The sequence below is a fragment of the Hippichthys cyanospilos genome, chromosome 16, assembly GCF_059441005.1.
Source record: "Hippichthys cyanospilos isolate Australia breed blue-spotted pipefish chromosome 16, RoL_Hcya_1.0, whole genome shotgun sequence".
NCBI lineage: Eukaryota > Metazoa > Chordata > Actinopteri > Syngnathiformes > Syngnathidae > Hippichthys > Hippichthys cyanospilos.
The window spans coordinates 7,355,750-7,370,438 of record NC_142384.1 but is presented as its reverse complement, the minus strand read 5'-3'; the positions used below and the strand labels follow the sequence as shown (position 1 = coordinate 7,370,438).

The window sequence follows — 14,689 nt, the reverse complement described above, 5'->3', positions numbered from 1 at the left end:
ACCTGGTGAACAAAAAAAGACAGGAGGAAAAAAAACACATACAATGCATGCATGAAAGTGGTTTAACTAATCAAATTCCCTTTAATCGTTGTGATTATATTTGAGAGATTTGAACGTATTATTTGAATTCCTATTCAATTCAATGGAAACGCATGATTTGAGAATGTTTTCAGTTAGAAGCAAAAGATCACCAAAGAACTTCACGAAACCACAGTACCATCCCATATTAGAAAATCAGCCACCCACATCGTTCATGTCAGATTGAAATGTCCCTATCAATACAAATTTTAAAAACATCAAACTCTTATCTCCTGATGCCAGGAGCAACAAAGTGGATCCTTCTGTTTGGAAGCTTAACACCACCACCACCACAGGCATGAGACTGTTGCACTGACGAAAGCACTTCTAATATGAATGTTTACTTTACAAACGGTTAAGAAAACATGCAAACGTGACGTTAACCTGTCGTGCTGCCACGTATAAAACATCTTAGGTCGTCAATCGAGCTTGTGGAGCTCGTCGAGAAGATTCCAGTTGATCAATAGCGCCACTGTGAGGCGAGATAGCGGTTTTTTTTTAAAAGCTATATTCTACCTTTTAAGTACCTATTACTACTAACAATGAGAAAGGGGTAATTGGTAATAACTATGCAGTAATTGGAATTGAAAATTTAATTTTATTGTAATATGTAAAAAAAAAAAAAAAAAGTTCGATTTGTAATAAGTGAACTCCCCTAGAAAAGGTATGATTACATTATAAATATGAGCTACAGTTAAAAACAGAAGATATATAATGTATATTAAATATGATTCAAAATGCAATTATGCCAATATGAGAAAGTGCATCGCAGGTTCTCAATTTCCTTGTCTTAAAAGTGTTTGAGCAATTGTACATATGAGTACTATAACTTCAGTTTCGGTTTGACGTCATGCATTGCAAAAACAAACAACCACCAGCATCTCTTCCCACTTTTATTGAGGACAAATTCGCCGTAAACACACAACCAGCAAGAGGAGCCACCAAAGATCCAGGCGAGCATCCGCAATAACGACACTTGGTCGTCATTTTTATGACATAGGTCCTGGTACACTATTTCCCTTTTTGTGGGCCTTTGCAACTGACTAGTGCACATTTACTGATGTTGCTCTAAAACATTCACCAAAACACTCATAAATAATTTTCAGACAACAAACATGACACGCAGACATGAACGATAATGCTACTAGAATGGCTGCTGATTCCAGATGCCGTTTCTTAGAGATATTTAAAGTGGGGATGTGATGAAAAGTGACTTGCATACAAATTAGTTGGAAGTCTTTAGTTGCCCTCCCATCAAGTGTGAAATGAAACAACCAAACACATCTTTTGTTATCATTTGATTTATGAAAATGCATCAAGCAAGCTGTATAAATATACCTACACCTTTAGCTCAGATCAGCATTAGCTTAGTGTTACCAGTTGAGTAACGGTATAGACAGTACTCTAATGTCTCTACACTGCAACCTTCAGATTCATGCTCCTGCTTCACTTTTGCAAAGTGTGTTTCAGCAGCTTAGGGATGAAGTGTACCTCCACCGATGAAAATACAATTACATTTGTATGCAAATACCGTAGTTACTGATGACTTTGTACAAGCGCCATTGAGTTGCAGTCTGATCAGACTTTGGTGAACATTTTCAACTATGAGGAAAATTTCAGTCTCCAATAACATCATGAAAATTTGCCAACCAATTCTCAGAAATTTGCCCGAAAAGTTAGCATCACGCCCTAGTTTGGTCCCCAGTCGTCGTGGCAACAAAAGGGTAATAAAATGGATTTTAAGTGTACTATAATTCTTTATCCTTTCAGCACTTTACCCGAAGATTGTCACGAGATCTTAGATAAAGACACCTGGCAATTGTTTTCAAGCGTGGGGGGAAAAAATGCATTTGACCTGTTTCAACAAACAATATTACAGGACACGAACACACACACTCACACACACATAGATGGGGTGAGCTCAGTCTTCATATTTTCCATCCAGGATGCTTTCAAAGGTGAAAGGGAGGAACTTGAAGCCCTGACCCGAGTAAAACTTGTTCTGGAACTCCACCCTGCGTACACACATTGACACAAACAACAAGGTAAATGTGCGACGGAGGTTTTTACAGGAATGCTGGGCCAAGCATGTTGCTCACGACCCTTGCTCTCCATTCCACTGGGGCCCCATCCCCACAGTAGCACGATACAAGACTTGGACCAGCACCCAAGAATGTGAAGCCTACTTCCTGTCTGGAAAGTGATCAGGCTCTATTTTTAAACAAACATGGCGATGTTACTTGAAGAGCTGACATTGTTTATGGAACAGCAGAGTGCGCATGATACATGTTACATGAAAAAGTTGTTCTAATATTCACAAATAAAAAAAAAATCAAGTCAGTTAAATATAAAATTCAAGGGCCATATTCTCTTACTACTAAATAAAAAAGTGTTTTAAATGAACATATTCTTTTTAAAATGTTCAAGTCAAAAGAAAACAAAACAATCTATTAAAAATTACTTTTCGAAAATACACTTAGTTGTTACAAAGTTTTGTATTTTACTTTGCTGATATATCAAATATGTGTACTTCAAACGTTTAACACGAACAAACTAATGTTTTGGGATTGCTTTTCTATCAATTAGGCAAACTTATTAATAAATACTAATTAATGTTACTTTTCTGGACAAAAAAAATTTAAAAAAGAATTCAGATTTACCAAGTATCTAAATCTGTCATTGTTTCCCTCAGAGTGACCATAAAATGAATTTCACTTTAAGGTTTATGTTACAATTCAAAGCAAACCTAAGTGATATGAAGTATTCCCTCAAATATACCCTCAAAAGGTAAAAACTTAAAGATCTCCATTTGAACTCCCAGCAGCAGTGCCAATGTGTGAAATTACCTTGAGTTGAGAAAATAAAAAATCCATAACAATAAATGCAGTCCGGTGCTCACCAGTGCAGTCGCAGCGCGTGCAAGAAAGCTGACAGGCCCTCCATGATGAGCAGGATGGCCACCGTGAGCACGGCGAAGAAGCAAAAGACGATTGAGAGCAGGAAGAAGCCGGCCACGCTGCGTGTGGAGAGCCCGATGTGCATCACCATGGACCACAACACCTCGGACAATTCTGCATCATAAAACAGTCACCGTGTCATTTATCAGCAGGGATCTTGTGCTTTCACAGTCAGACTGGATTTCTTATGAGGTTCAGCTGCTATTGAAAGTTTTTTTTTTTTTTCATTGACAACATCATAAACAAATTTGGCAATGCATGGTTGCTGAAGACCACATTGAACACCAATGTGCCTTTGGATTTTGAAAATGTTTTTCTTTACACAGAAAAAAATCCAAACTCACATTAACACCTACGAACAAGGATATCCCGATCCCCGTCACCTGATCAAAGATTGGACGTGACCACCATTTTATGCTAATAAACAAGAAACATATAATAAGGACTTACGTGCATGAGCCAGACTGAGAGCCCAAAGCCTGAGGTAGGAGGCCGTGTTGGAGATGCAACCGAGGCAATATTCGATAGTATGTATCGCCTGATGCACGGCCACATCTGCAAAGTTAAACTGAAAGACAAGACATGTCGGTCAGTTTGGTGGACTTTGGCAAAGCATCTCGAAGTCGGTCGGGAATTGTGACGATAAGAAACACCAGCCGTGAACCAAAGTGAACCCTTAAGCAAAGTTATGCATCCGCGTCATCCCAAAACATACACCACCACAACACAAGGGAGGGGACAAAGCTGAGGGAGAGATAGCACATGCAGTGGGAAAGGGCAAGTGGTAGGCTTCAGGTCCTACCTCTTCCTCCTCGCGGGCCTTGAAAGCAGACGAAAGAAGGCAACGCTTGATTATTAACCACACACACACACAAACACAGCAAACAGCCATGGAAGAAATAGGTTAGACATGGAAAAAGTGAAAACTTGTGAGTCACTTTAGCATGTCTTTTAATGCAGTTAAAATCTCAGATTTTTTGGGGGATCAAAATTTAAAATTATTGTCTTGTGTTTGTCTTGTCTAATACATCTTGTTTACCTCATTCTGGGCTAAGTAATGCAAAAGGGGAGGGGGGAGGGGGGCTAAACACACTGGAGGAAACCAGACTAGTTCTCATTTGACCTCAGAAATTCTATTCAACTGTATTTGAACACAAGGACCAGCAACATGAGCATCTTCATACATAATGGATGTTTGTAATTGAAACAGGCTGGTTTCGGCTTACAAAAAACATCATTCAAAGGCAACCTCACCTCAGGCTCGTCTTCGGAGTGTTGAGACAGCTGGTCATGCTGGATGATTTCTGCCTCGTCCTCAGTGGGCCCGTTGCCCACCCGGATGCCACCAAAGTTCTGTGTGCCCTGTGGCACAACAGGCAACTTTTGAGAGGGACTATTATACAGGGGGATTTTAATATGAACTTTCATTGATTATGACTTAGTTAGTATATGTTAGGGATGGACGGTGTGTTTTGTTCTTCTTATTCTGTCCATGACTTGACTAAGATGATATTGTTTATTGGACTGCATCAAAACTGCTCTACACAGGTCTGTTATAAATTATGTAGGTTTATATAAACTTGTTCTTTTTTTTGTTTGCTTATGTGAGCTATCTAAACATGAAAGATGGAAATTTCGATGGTTTGTTGCATTTTAAACAATCATTTTAATTTTCTTTATTTGAAACAATGTTTTGTTCCACATTTATCCAACTACACATTACAGAGTTAAGACAAGTTTTTCTTTAGAGTTCCCTTAGTCACTCAATACTGTATAAAGCAGTGGTTCTCAAAATGGAGTCTGCGGACCCCCGGGATTCTGTGGCCTGACTGCAGGGTGTCCATGAAATAACTTTGCTGTTTTGGAACATATTTAATTTATTTTTTAACGGTTATAGACTTAGTTTAGTCTGTTTTTTGGCGCCGCTTCTGTCCGCTGCTGATTGTGCATTTTGTGGTGGGGAAGGCCGGACTTTAACTAAACCGGCATTTTACTTTATAATGCTGTTTTGACTAAATAACAAATAGTCACTCTACATTTTCCTCACTATTTTCATCTCTAATTATTAAACCATTTGTTCTTTTTTTTACTCTTGAGATTAATGTTGTGTATGGTTGTCTTTGTTGGTGTGTGCTATTTTGTGAGAAAGGTTCCAGTATGCATCTTACCAGGTTTTTACGCCACAAATATTGTCTCCGCAGGACCAGAGTTTTCACAATCAACATGCAAGGAACACATGCCAAGGCAATGAGCACCAGAAGGGTCTGCAGGGCTTGCTGTGAAGAGAAACAAAGGAAGAAATTTACGCTCATTTTTACACTAAAATGGTAATGATTTTACCTACAGGAGGCGCTGCTGACCTGTCCCGTGTAGAGAGGCTTGACGGTCGGGTCGCTATAGTTGAAGAGGAACATGTTGATGAATGCAATGAGGAGACTGGGAGCGTCACGTGACAGGCGCACGTTGTACGAGAGCCACTTGTAAAATATGAGGAGAACCAGGTAGCCGAAGAGGCTGGACATGAAGACAATCTCAGGAATGAAGCCCAAGTAAATGTTCAGTGGCTTCTTGAAATAACTATGAGGAAGAACAAAAAGAGTGTTGACAGCTTGACGGGAAGTAACGAGAAGGAGATGTTGAGGTGAGAACTGCTCACAGGTGGTTGAAGAGACTGAGAGTGACGCCAAATAGCATATGGATGACACCCAGAATGATCGACATCTTCATCTTGAAGGAGTTCAAAAAGGTCAGCTTGTTTGTTGCAATATTCCAGATCTGATGGATGAGACTCTGTTTAATGTACTGTTTATAATCATATTTTACAGTGCGTACAAAGTAAAAACAACTACAAAAGCACTATATATTTACAGTTAAAAAGAATAATAAATATAAAATAGGATAAGTCCTAGAAAGAACTGGATTTGAGAATGGAGCTGGGGTATTAATGAGTATTGAATGTTTATCTAGTGATCTTTGAACAAGTATATTCTTATAAAAATGGGGAACAACTCAATAGAGTCCAAACATTCTTTCTTAAATTAGTTTAGTGTGGGGAGGGAAAGAGAGAAATAAAAATTAAGACTTGTCATAAACTTGTAAAAAGGCTTTTCCACGAGAGTGGAGGCTATTCTTCATGCAAGTTGTGAATTTCTCTTTTCACATAAATGTCCCAATACTTCTCTGGGCACTCCAGCTTCCTCCCACATTCCAAAAACATGCATGGCAAGTGTATTGTAATTGTCCTTAGCTGTGATTGGGTGCAAGAGTGGTTTTTCGTCTCTGTATGCCCTGCAATTGACTGGCATTTAGGGTGACCCTCGCCTGCTGCCCAGAGCCAGCTGCAATAGGCACGAGCAAGCCTGCGACCCTTGTGAGGATAAGCCGCTGTAGAAAATGTGTGGATGGCTAACCCAATACTTAATCTCACATCGCAAAGAAGCAGACAAATTACCGGATCAATGCCAATGGGGTACGGCCCTTTGAACACGCCGTCTATAGCTGGATCTAACTGCAAAACTTTGTTGCCGTCAAGTGTTTCAAACCTGAAACCATGAGAAATATGTCAAAAAAAAAAAAGAAAAAAAAAAAGAGCAAACTTTCCTGGGCACGCCACGACACTTACGTCCAGTTGCCTCCGACGCGGGCGTCGAACATGGGCCGCACGCTCCAGCCCGAGCCAAAGACATTGAGTGACTTGGAGAAGCAGTCATTGTAGATGATGCCCGTGTAGATGGAGAAAATGCCCATCATCAGGATGATGTAGCGCCCCGCGAACACCATACTGAACATCTGACACAAAACAGCGGTTAAAACAATTAATCTCTTGCCACATCTCACTGAGAAGATGTAAGGATGAATATGATAGAACAGATGGTGGAACATGAGGGTGGATACCTCATTGTCGTACTTCTGAGCGATCAGCCGGCTCTCTCGCACTACTAGGTACAGAGCGGCGCAGGTCATGAGTACGCCGTGACCCAGGTCACCAAACATGACGGCGAACAGGAAGGGGAAGGTAATGATGGTGTATGGAGCTGGAGTGGGTGCACACCGGATGGAGGGGAGGAGACATCATGGATGACGAGACAGGTAGTCGGGAAGTGTGAAGTCATACAAGCCGACCACGCAGGCATACCTGGATTGATCTCCCGGTAGCTACCAATTCCGTAGGCGTCCACAATGTTTTGAAAGCCTGCGGTGAGCTTGTTTGTCTTGTTGTATGTGGGCGGGGTCTGTTTGGTCTGCATCCTGTTCAGGATGGAAGGCACGGTGGAGCCACTCTTCTCCTGAGTGACACAGCATCAAACGTACACTAACCTTTTTTTTATTTATTTACAGGTTTGTTCTCTTTAAGGGCGCCAGTGAGCTAGAGCATAACCCAGCAGACCGTGAGCAAGACTCGAGGTTACTATAGTCAACGAAAACTAAAATTGAAAACACATTTGGGGAAATAAACTAACATGCTTATTGAAAAAGATAAAAACAAGGTGAATCTACATCCTACATTTCTAAAACTAACTTATACTGTACATTACTATAGTAAATATGCCATTTGTTTTTTTGTCTTTGTGAATTATTCATACATTAGCATTCAGGGTTAAGTTTACATTTTTTAATTTGATAAGGCTCTACATCAGTAGCTACTTTAGGAATTGTAGTTAACAATTAAGAATTAGTGAATTAAGAATTCTACTTTCCTTTGCTATTCAAAACTTGGTGACCCCCCCACCATTGTTCACTCAACAAATACGCCATGTATTTAAAATACTAAAACTAATAAAACTATACTGAAATTCAGCATATTAAATAAATGCAAATTAATAAACTAAAACTTGCTCTCAAAACAAACTTAAAACTGGAATTTGAAAAAAAAAGAAAGCCTAAAAAAAATACAAGAGTAACTATTATGAAAAATCCAAACCTATCACAATCATGGTAAAAAGTGGTGTAGAGGCCGGAATGTATAGTCATTTTCCAATCAATTTAACATACACATTTTTGAAAAGTGAAAACGCCGAGAACACTCTAGACAGGAAGGCCAAAACCAAGTTTTGAACCAGAATACCTATAATGTGAGGCAAAATTGTTATCCACTCCACAGCTATACCAGGAAAGGCAAGAAAATATGTTTTATGAAAGTGCTTGTTTTTTTTTTTGAATGACAATATTTAATCACGCCTCTCGCTCTAAGTCAGCTAGAAAACGCTTCAGCTCACTTGTGAACATTTTGTGTAACAGGTGCAAAAAAAAAAAAAAAGAAGAAAAAAGTAGAATCTTAACTATTTCTTTGTTCGCACTGGATAATGCACATGGACCTCTTTGTGGCCAATTAATGTGAATTTGTCCGGCCACTCACCGTGCCCCTACGCAGAGCAAATTGTATGGAGTCCAGGTCGGAGACGGGACACCACACTTCAGCAATGAGACACTTCTGGGTGACGTCAATGTTGCACAAGTTGAGGGTGTGGTAGATGGCTTTCATCTTCCTCACCTTGATGAACCACACACGCACAGCCTTGGCTGCAGCCTGCAGGACCCGCTGTCTGTGGTCCTCTGTTTGGTTAAGCACCTTGAGGGAGGGTGGAAGGGGAAATGTGTACTTACTGTGTGATGATGTAAGACCGTGAAAGTGAGCATTAATGGAATTACCATTTGCAGGTCATCGATACGAGCGTTCACCCCTGCGAGCATCTCTTTCCTCTCTTGAGGTGTTTCAGGACATGGGTACAATGTTGCACGAAAGCTGGTAGAAAGGTTTACATGTTAAAAAAAAAAAGAAAAAAAGACACGAAACGTCAATGCAACGTTGTTTACTCACCCCTCACAAATCTTCTTCACTCTGTTCTTCAGCTGGTCTCCCTGAAAGAAAATGATGAAGACAGACTTGTGGACCTGATCACCCTGTGAACACATGAAACATCAAGTTATTATTAAAAAGGCATTATAAAAAATTCAGACTTTTCATTTGGATCTCTGGAGTGTCTGCACACCCATCAAATGTGAAATGAAACAAGCCAAGTCAATAATCAGTTAGGAGCTGCCCTGGTCCAAAATTCATCTGTTATTAGGCAATCAGAAATGTTGACAACTTGTGATGGGCTTGTGTTTTCCAATGTGTCTGGTGCATGCACCACATACATAGATCAGCACACTAGTTGACAGGTGTGATTCAATGGCTTGATGATGAAGTGCTGCTTCCGCTAGAAAAATGCCCTGAATACAGGCAAACTAAGGGTGGAAAGTGACCTATAAACCATAGTTGTAAGACAACATTTAAATGACATACTTTGAGAAGGAACAGTTTAAATTTTGTAGGTCAACTTCCACTCATTCAGTGCAAACTCAGGGTTATAAACATCAAAGATCCATGTTAACTGGGCCGTCTTTACCATTGAATATTATCTTTAAGTATGAAAAAATCAATTTCAACTGCGCTGACTGCAGACTGACCGAAGTAGGGTCCTCCAGAGGGTCTTCGATATCTGCCTGCCTTAAAAACACATTTCCTCTGCAGACTCGCCAAAGCATCCTCTCAAATGTGGGGATGCGCTCCCTTCCGATGACTCCAGCAACAAATCTGTTAAAAGGACACAGTAACTTTTGTGCACCCTTTGACAAGGTTAAACCCTCCAATGGTAGGGCTTACCCAAGCCTGAGGGGAGTCCCTCGATTGACCTCATTAGGGTCCAGTAAGGTGGAGGACTCCTCCAGCAGAGTGGGGTCTTCCATCTGTATTAGTTTGTAAAAACAGTAAAACAACAAGACAGGGATGAGGAGCAACATAGAAAGTTAACAGATGAACGGCAAGTTAAATGATTAACCTCCATCACGGCTCATTTCAACTCATTAAAGAAAACTCAACACATGCAGACAAGACAATGATGTTTGTGGAGGCGGTCAAGTGGCACTGATGTCCCGAGCAAAGGTGCAGAAAAACAGACACTTGGCTGCAATCGAGACGCTAAGTTTGAGAAATATGTCACATCCTGTTTTGCCTTCAAGCGTGTGTGCTGGTCTGCTGACCTCATCAAAAAACTGCTGTGTGCGACGCAGAATGTGCTTGAGCTCGGTCAGCTCCAGGAAGTTCTTCTTCAGCGCTTCCTGGTTGGTGTTGATTTCCTTCAGTTCGTTCTCAAGCTTCTCAAATGTGGCCTGAGGGAGGTGAGATACGAAAGAAAGTGAACAACTTTGAATCCCTTAACTCGCTCAGAAAAAGCAAATGAAGGTGCCCTCGCTGCCTTTCTCACCTCCAAATCGATCATGTCTCTCGGGAAGGGTACCTCTGGGTTCTCACCCGTGTCTACTATCGGAATGTCTGCCTTTTTAATCTCCTTCTCCACAAACCCTGTTAATGAGACGGTATTGTTTTGCTTTCCGTAGGAAACTCCACCAACATAAATGATTCTGAGCATCAGTAACAGGGCTCCCTCATTTTTTTTTGTTTTATATCTGAAGAATGCATTTGTATAAGAGGTGCAAAAATGAATCTATTCATCAACAACTAATCAGTAACCAAATTAATTGATACATATTTTTGATATTTGATTACCCGGTAATTGTTTAGAGAGCTAAAATATTCTGAATTTCAGTTTTGATGGGAAATATTCTTAGATTTCTTTAGTTCTCTATGACTTTTACTTTGGAAAACAATGATCAACATTGTAGACATATTGCTGACATATTATGTATTATGTATCAGAAACCAAATATAATCAAAATAATTGTTAGAGGATTTTCTGCAATTTCATTTTTATTCCATAAAGGAATGGAAATGATTCTTTAAAAAAAAAAAAAAAACGGGTTAATCAATTCATCAGATAAACAAATAATAAGATGAGATGAATTTTTAAACTAATTATCGGTTGAAGTCCTACATTACTGTATACAAGTTATGACCTAATCTTCATAAAACCCAAGGACCCCATATGGTGTTTTTTTATCATTTGTAAATGGAGTAAAAAAAAGTCAAAATAATTTTCCTCCCCCTCAAACTACCATAATCACGTAATATATAAGAAAAGTTCCTTGCTATAACCAGGCACGACTTACTCAGTTTGCGGTCCATTTCTTCACATCGACGCACTTCATTGACAAACTTGCGCTGGAACACGTTCACATCAGGATTCAACTGCGACACAAAACACAACAAGCACATTTTCTCATATCTTTATAACACTGTGGAACCATATTTCCTCAAAATAAAAACCCCAGCTCTACTTTAAAATTTCATTTAAAATTTTGCAATTTTCCATTTTGTCTGTCTCCAAATAAGTGTCATACAGTTAGAACTAAGTTACAAATAAGCAACCATTATTTGACACGAAAGTATTTTTTTTCAATGGATATACAACATGATCCATCTCCAGCACAATGCTTCCCTTAGGAATAGTCAGGAGTGGGTGTTCTCATGTGAGGAATGAAGCGTCAGCTGTGAGCACATGATTGGGATGCTCGGCAGTCTTCCTGAACCTTACCCTTCTACTTACATCATGGCCATTTTGACAACACAGGCAGATAATCCACATTAGAATAGGCGACTCACATCACGAAACTGCACCATCCCAATCTCTCCCAGCTCACTGACACAGCAGTAGGCCGCCTCCGACTGGAGGAAGAGCTGCGCCAGCGTCATCTCTTCGCTCCGGAAGAGTTCCCCCATGTTCGCGGTGGGTGCCCCGGCACACCCTTCAGGATGGAAAGATCACCTACAACATAAAAATAATCACATAAGCCAAATTTACAGTGACATCCTGCCTGTATGCGATTCACTATCCACAAGCATTGTTTCTCGCCTCTTCAAAAGTGGGCAGCTAGCTTTGGTTATTCATTTATTTATTACACTCCTGTGTTGTTTACCTTGAGGGTAATCTCTTTCTCCTGTAATAAAATTTGGCCCACGAACTGTGCATACACAAATAAATAAATAAATAAAAATAAGTAAAAAAAAAAAAAAAAAGAGAGTACCGTAACTTAACAAATTTCAAAATCTGAGGCTGGTTGTAAATCATGGAGCTTGGAGTTTTGCTGAGAAGCAAATGTTGTAGTTATCTATTTGTAAAATATGGCACATTTAAATCTAATGTAAATGTATGTAGAGCAGTGGTTCTAAAATAGAGGTATATACACTTTTTTTTGTAAAATGTTTTCTGCAGGTACTAGCAAATCTAGTTCAAGGCTTGACAGGTAGTGTAGTTTATTTTTAAAGTAAGAGTAAAGTAATCAGAACATGAAGCAATGTATTGCTTAACTATATTATAATGATTCTTGAAAAACATTGCATGCCTTCATTTTCTTGTTTTGCATGAATATGCATTGTCATTACTGAGAATTTTCCTGAATACTATACATGAGATCTGTCTTCTGGAGTTGGCAAATAAGATACACCTCGACACTACAAATGCAGTTCAAAGGTTCAAAAGATTAGACACAGATGGCACAGAACTCAGTTTTAAGCCTTTTCATTTTCATCCAAGAATGCTTTGCGCTGGTCAGTGAGATACTTGGCTGAAAAAAATTATTTTGCAGAGAGCACAATTTTGAACGAAGGTTGAGAACCACTACTGTAGGAGATAAATAAATGATTTGCGGCCAGTGAGATGGGATTACAGCTCACATGCATACTGTTCATTGAAAATGCTACAGCGGCATGCACTGTGTTTTTCATTCTGTATGAAAATAAAGCCAATGACAGAAAATAAAAAATGGTGTGCAAGTTGTGCATGCAAACTCAACAATGCCCTGACTGTGCATCTGGCACCAGGTTGGTTAAATTACAGGTTTGACTTGCCTGGAGAATGCCCACAGATGTGCACTTTTCTGTTTTGCACACACAGGAAAATGTAGCCAATAATGCACATGCCATAAACTACCACTGTCTGTAAACCATTTATTATTACTTTAAGAGAAATGTTGGAAGATAAGTTTGAAGGAGTTCTGCTTTGGGGCTTGGCTCCACTTGGAAAGGTTCCCTTGAGTAGCATTGTAGTGTGACATTCACTAATGATGGAGAGTAATAAATACCAGTGTGTGCATTTTTGCAGCAGCATGCGAGAGGTTGCCATGTGACAAGTAGAGAAAAGAAAATCCGGTTGCCTTCACGCTGATCCCATGATCTGGGCAGGAATGTAGTTACACTGGCAAACACTTAATAGCACAATGCAAATAGAAATGACACAAAGTGAGTCCTGGTCTGGAATGACAGCCGAGACTGAATCAGGCACAGTTCAGGGATAGGTTCTAAAATGTCAGATGAAGTGGAGGCAGCAGCGATTCCTTAGGTCATAGAGGCACACTACCTAGCAGTGTGAGGAAAAAAAAGATCACACAAGGCTTATCTGTGGATTATGAGGGGAACATGTGACCTGCAGCACCATCAAGTCTTACTACTCCCTCAATTTAAGCACAATATTCAACGTAGCCTGTTTTGTTGCAAACACTTACAGCGTCAACTGTCAGAGGAACACATATACAGTAGAGCTAATCCGCGAATTAACTAATGTAACTACTTTATTGGCGTTTTAAGATCGTTCACATAGTTTTCTATCGCAAACAGCAAAACGTTTTGGCACTGGGAACATCGTACGGAAGAAAGTATAAAGTGAATACACGTTCTGCGAGATTAGTCTGGTAATTAGCATGGTTAAAATGATGTGTTTACACAATAGCTAATGGCTAACTTGCGCACCTGTTGATCAATATCTAATTACGAAGACTGTCAAAAACCTAAATTATTCAACTCGGAAGTGCAACAACCAACTACTAATTTTATCAAGTGGCGTACTTACTGTTGAGAAGAAGATATCGGCGTTTCGGCCGTGTTATTTTTCCTTGTTGTGATGTTCGGTCCTGTTTGTTGTGGACGACTTCTGAACGAAAGAAATTTGTCAACGATTTCTCAAAACGGAAGTGGAATAGCCTGTCACGTGACGTACCTCCGAGCAAATTTTGATTTTAAAAAAAGTGAATAATAATTTGGGGGTGGAACAAGGCCAAATTCATTCCATGGTTAAATTCGAAAGAGAAATGCTTTGCCACTTTGTAAAATTGGTTTAATTTTCTTACAACGGAAAAAAAAAGTTTTTTCCGCTGTACAGTTCGTTGTAAAATAGTGGCCAGAAGAGGGCAGTACAGATCTAAGCAATTGGTTTGCTTGAGACTTTGTGTTTAATATCGTTTTAAAACATTCATCTATCCGTTTTCTAGAGCCCCTTATCATATTATAACAAAATAGAATTGTTCTGCGTAAGTATTGTTTAAATACGTCATTAAATATGCATAATTTTAACTTTTTAATATAGTTTTCCGAACTGGTTTTGTGAGTTTTCCTTTTGCCAACAATGAATGATTCTGACTGATTGTAGAAGGCAAAAAAAAAAAAAAACAGCACTTAACAAAATGCATGGATACTTTTTGCTGGTTGTTTTTATACAAATGTGTAGACGATGAATAGGACTGCATTCATCCTAACGCCATCATCTAACGTTAACACCTGACGCTCCTCCATCTTGACCAAGATAAATTATGGTTAGTGTAGTAGGCCTAAGAATACATCAACAAATCAGTTTGATATCTAAAATGTATGTTAAATATGGTTGAGCTATTAATTTATAACATTATATACAATTTCAGGTTGTAAAGTTATCAGGAATAGGCTG

General features: G+C 39.4%; 1 protein-coding gene across 3 annotated transcripts; it reads right to left on the bottom strand.

Moving 5' to 3' along the window:
- Nucleotides 1-958: 958 nt before the first annotated feature.
- On the bottom strand, nt 959-13,951 carry atp6v0a1a (ATPase H+ transporting V0 subunit a1a). Of its 3 annotated transcripts, none has more exons than XM_088437505.1 (22): nt 13,820-13,951; nt 11,578-11,740; nt 11,085-11,163; nt 10,283-10,380; nt 10,059-10,187; nt 9,682-9,764; nt 9,486-9,612; nt 8,854-8,936; nt 8,685-8,778; nt 8,392-8,604; nt 7,171-7,321; nt 6,930-7,069; nt 6,658-6,824; nt 6,487-6,577; nt 5,692-5,810; nt 5,396-5,612; nt 5,204-5,311; nt 4,290-4,397; nt 3,838-3,882; nt 3,486-3,603; nt 2,978-3,149; nt 959-2,093 (listed from the first exon to the last, which is right to left on the bottom strand). In XM_088437505.1, exons 2-22 carry the CDS (start codon nt 11,692-11,694, stop codon nt 2,000-2,002), a joined length of 2,553 nt encoding a protein of 850 aa, XP_088293631.1. In that variant the 5' UTR covers nt 11,695-11,740; nt 13,820-13,951; the 3' UTR covers nt 959-1,999. The 3 variants fall into 3 exon arrangements, with proteins under 3 accessions (XP_088293631.1, XP_088293632.1, XP_088293633.1); XM_088437506.1 differs by having other exon boundaries at nt 3,838-3,855; XM_088437507.1 differs by lacking the exon at nt 3,838-3,882.
- Nucleotides 13,952-14,689: the final 738 nt, after the last annotated feature.

Bases quoted from the DNA above. Each gene is read 5' to 3' on its own strand.
- atp6v0a1a (XM_088437505.1), bottom strand. From the start codon at position 11,694: ATGGGGGAACTCTTCCGGAGCGAAGAGATGACGCTGGCGCAGCTCTTC. The intron at 9,765-10,058 runs GTCAGCAGACCA...AAACTAATACAG, and splicing joins CACAGCAGTTTTTTGATGAG to ATGGAAGACCCCACTCTGCT. The intron at 8,779-8,853 runs GTGAGTAAACAA...CCTTTCTACCAG, and splicing joins GTGAAGAAGATTTGTGAGGG to CTTTCGTGCAACATTGTACC.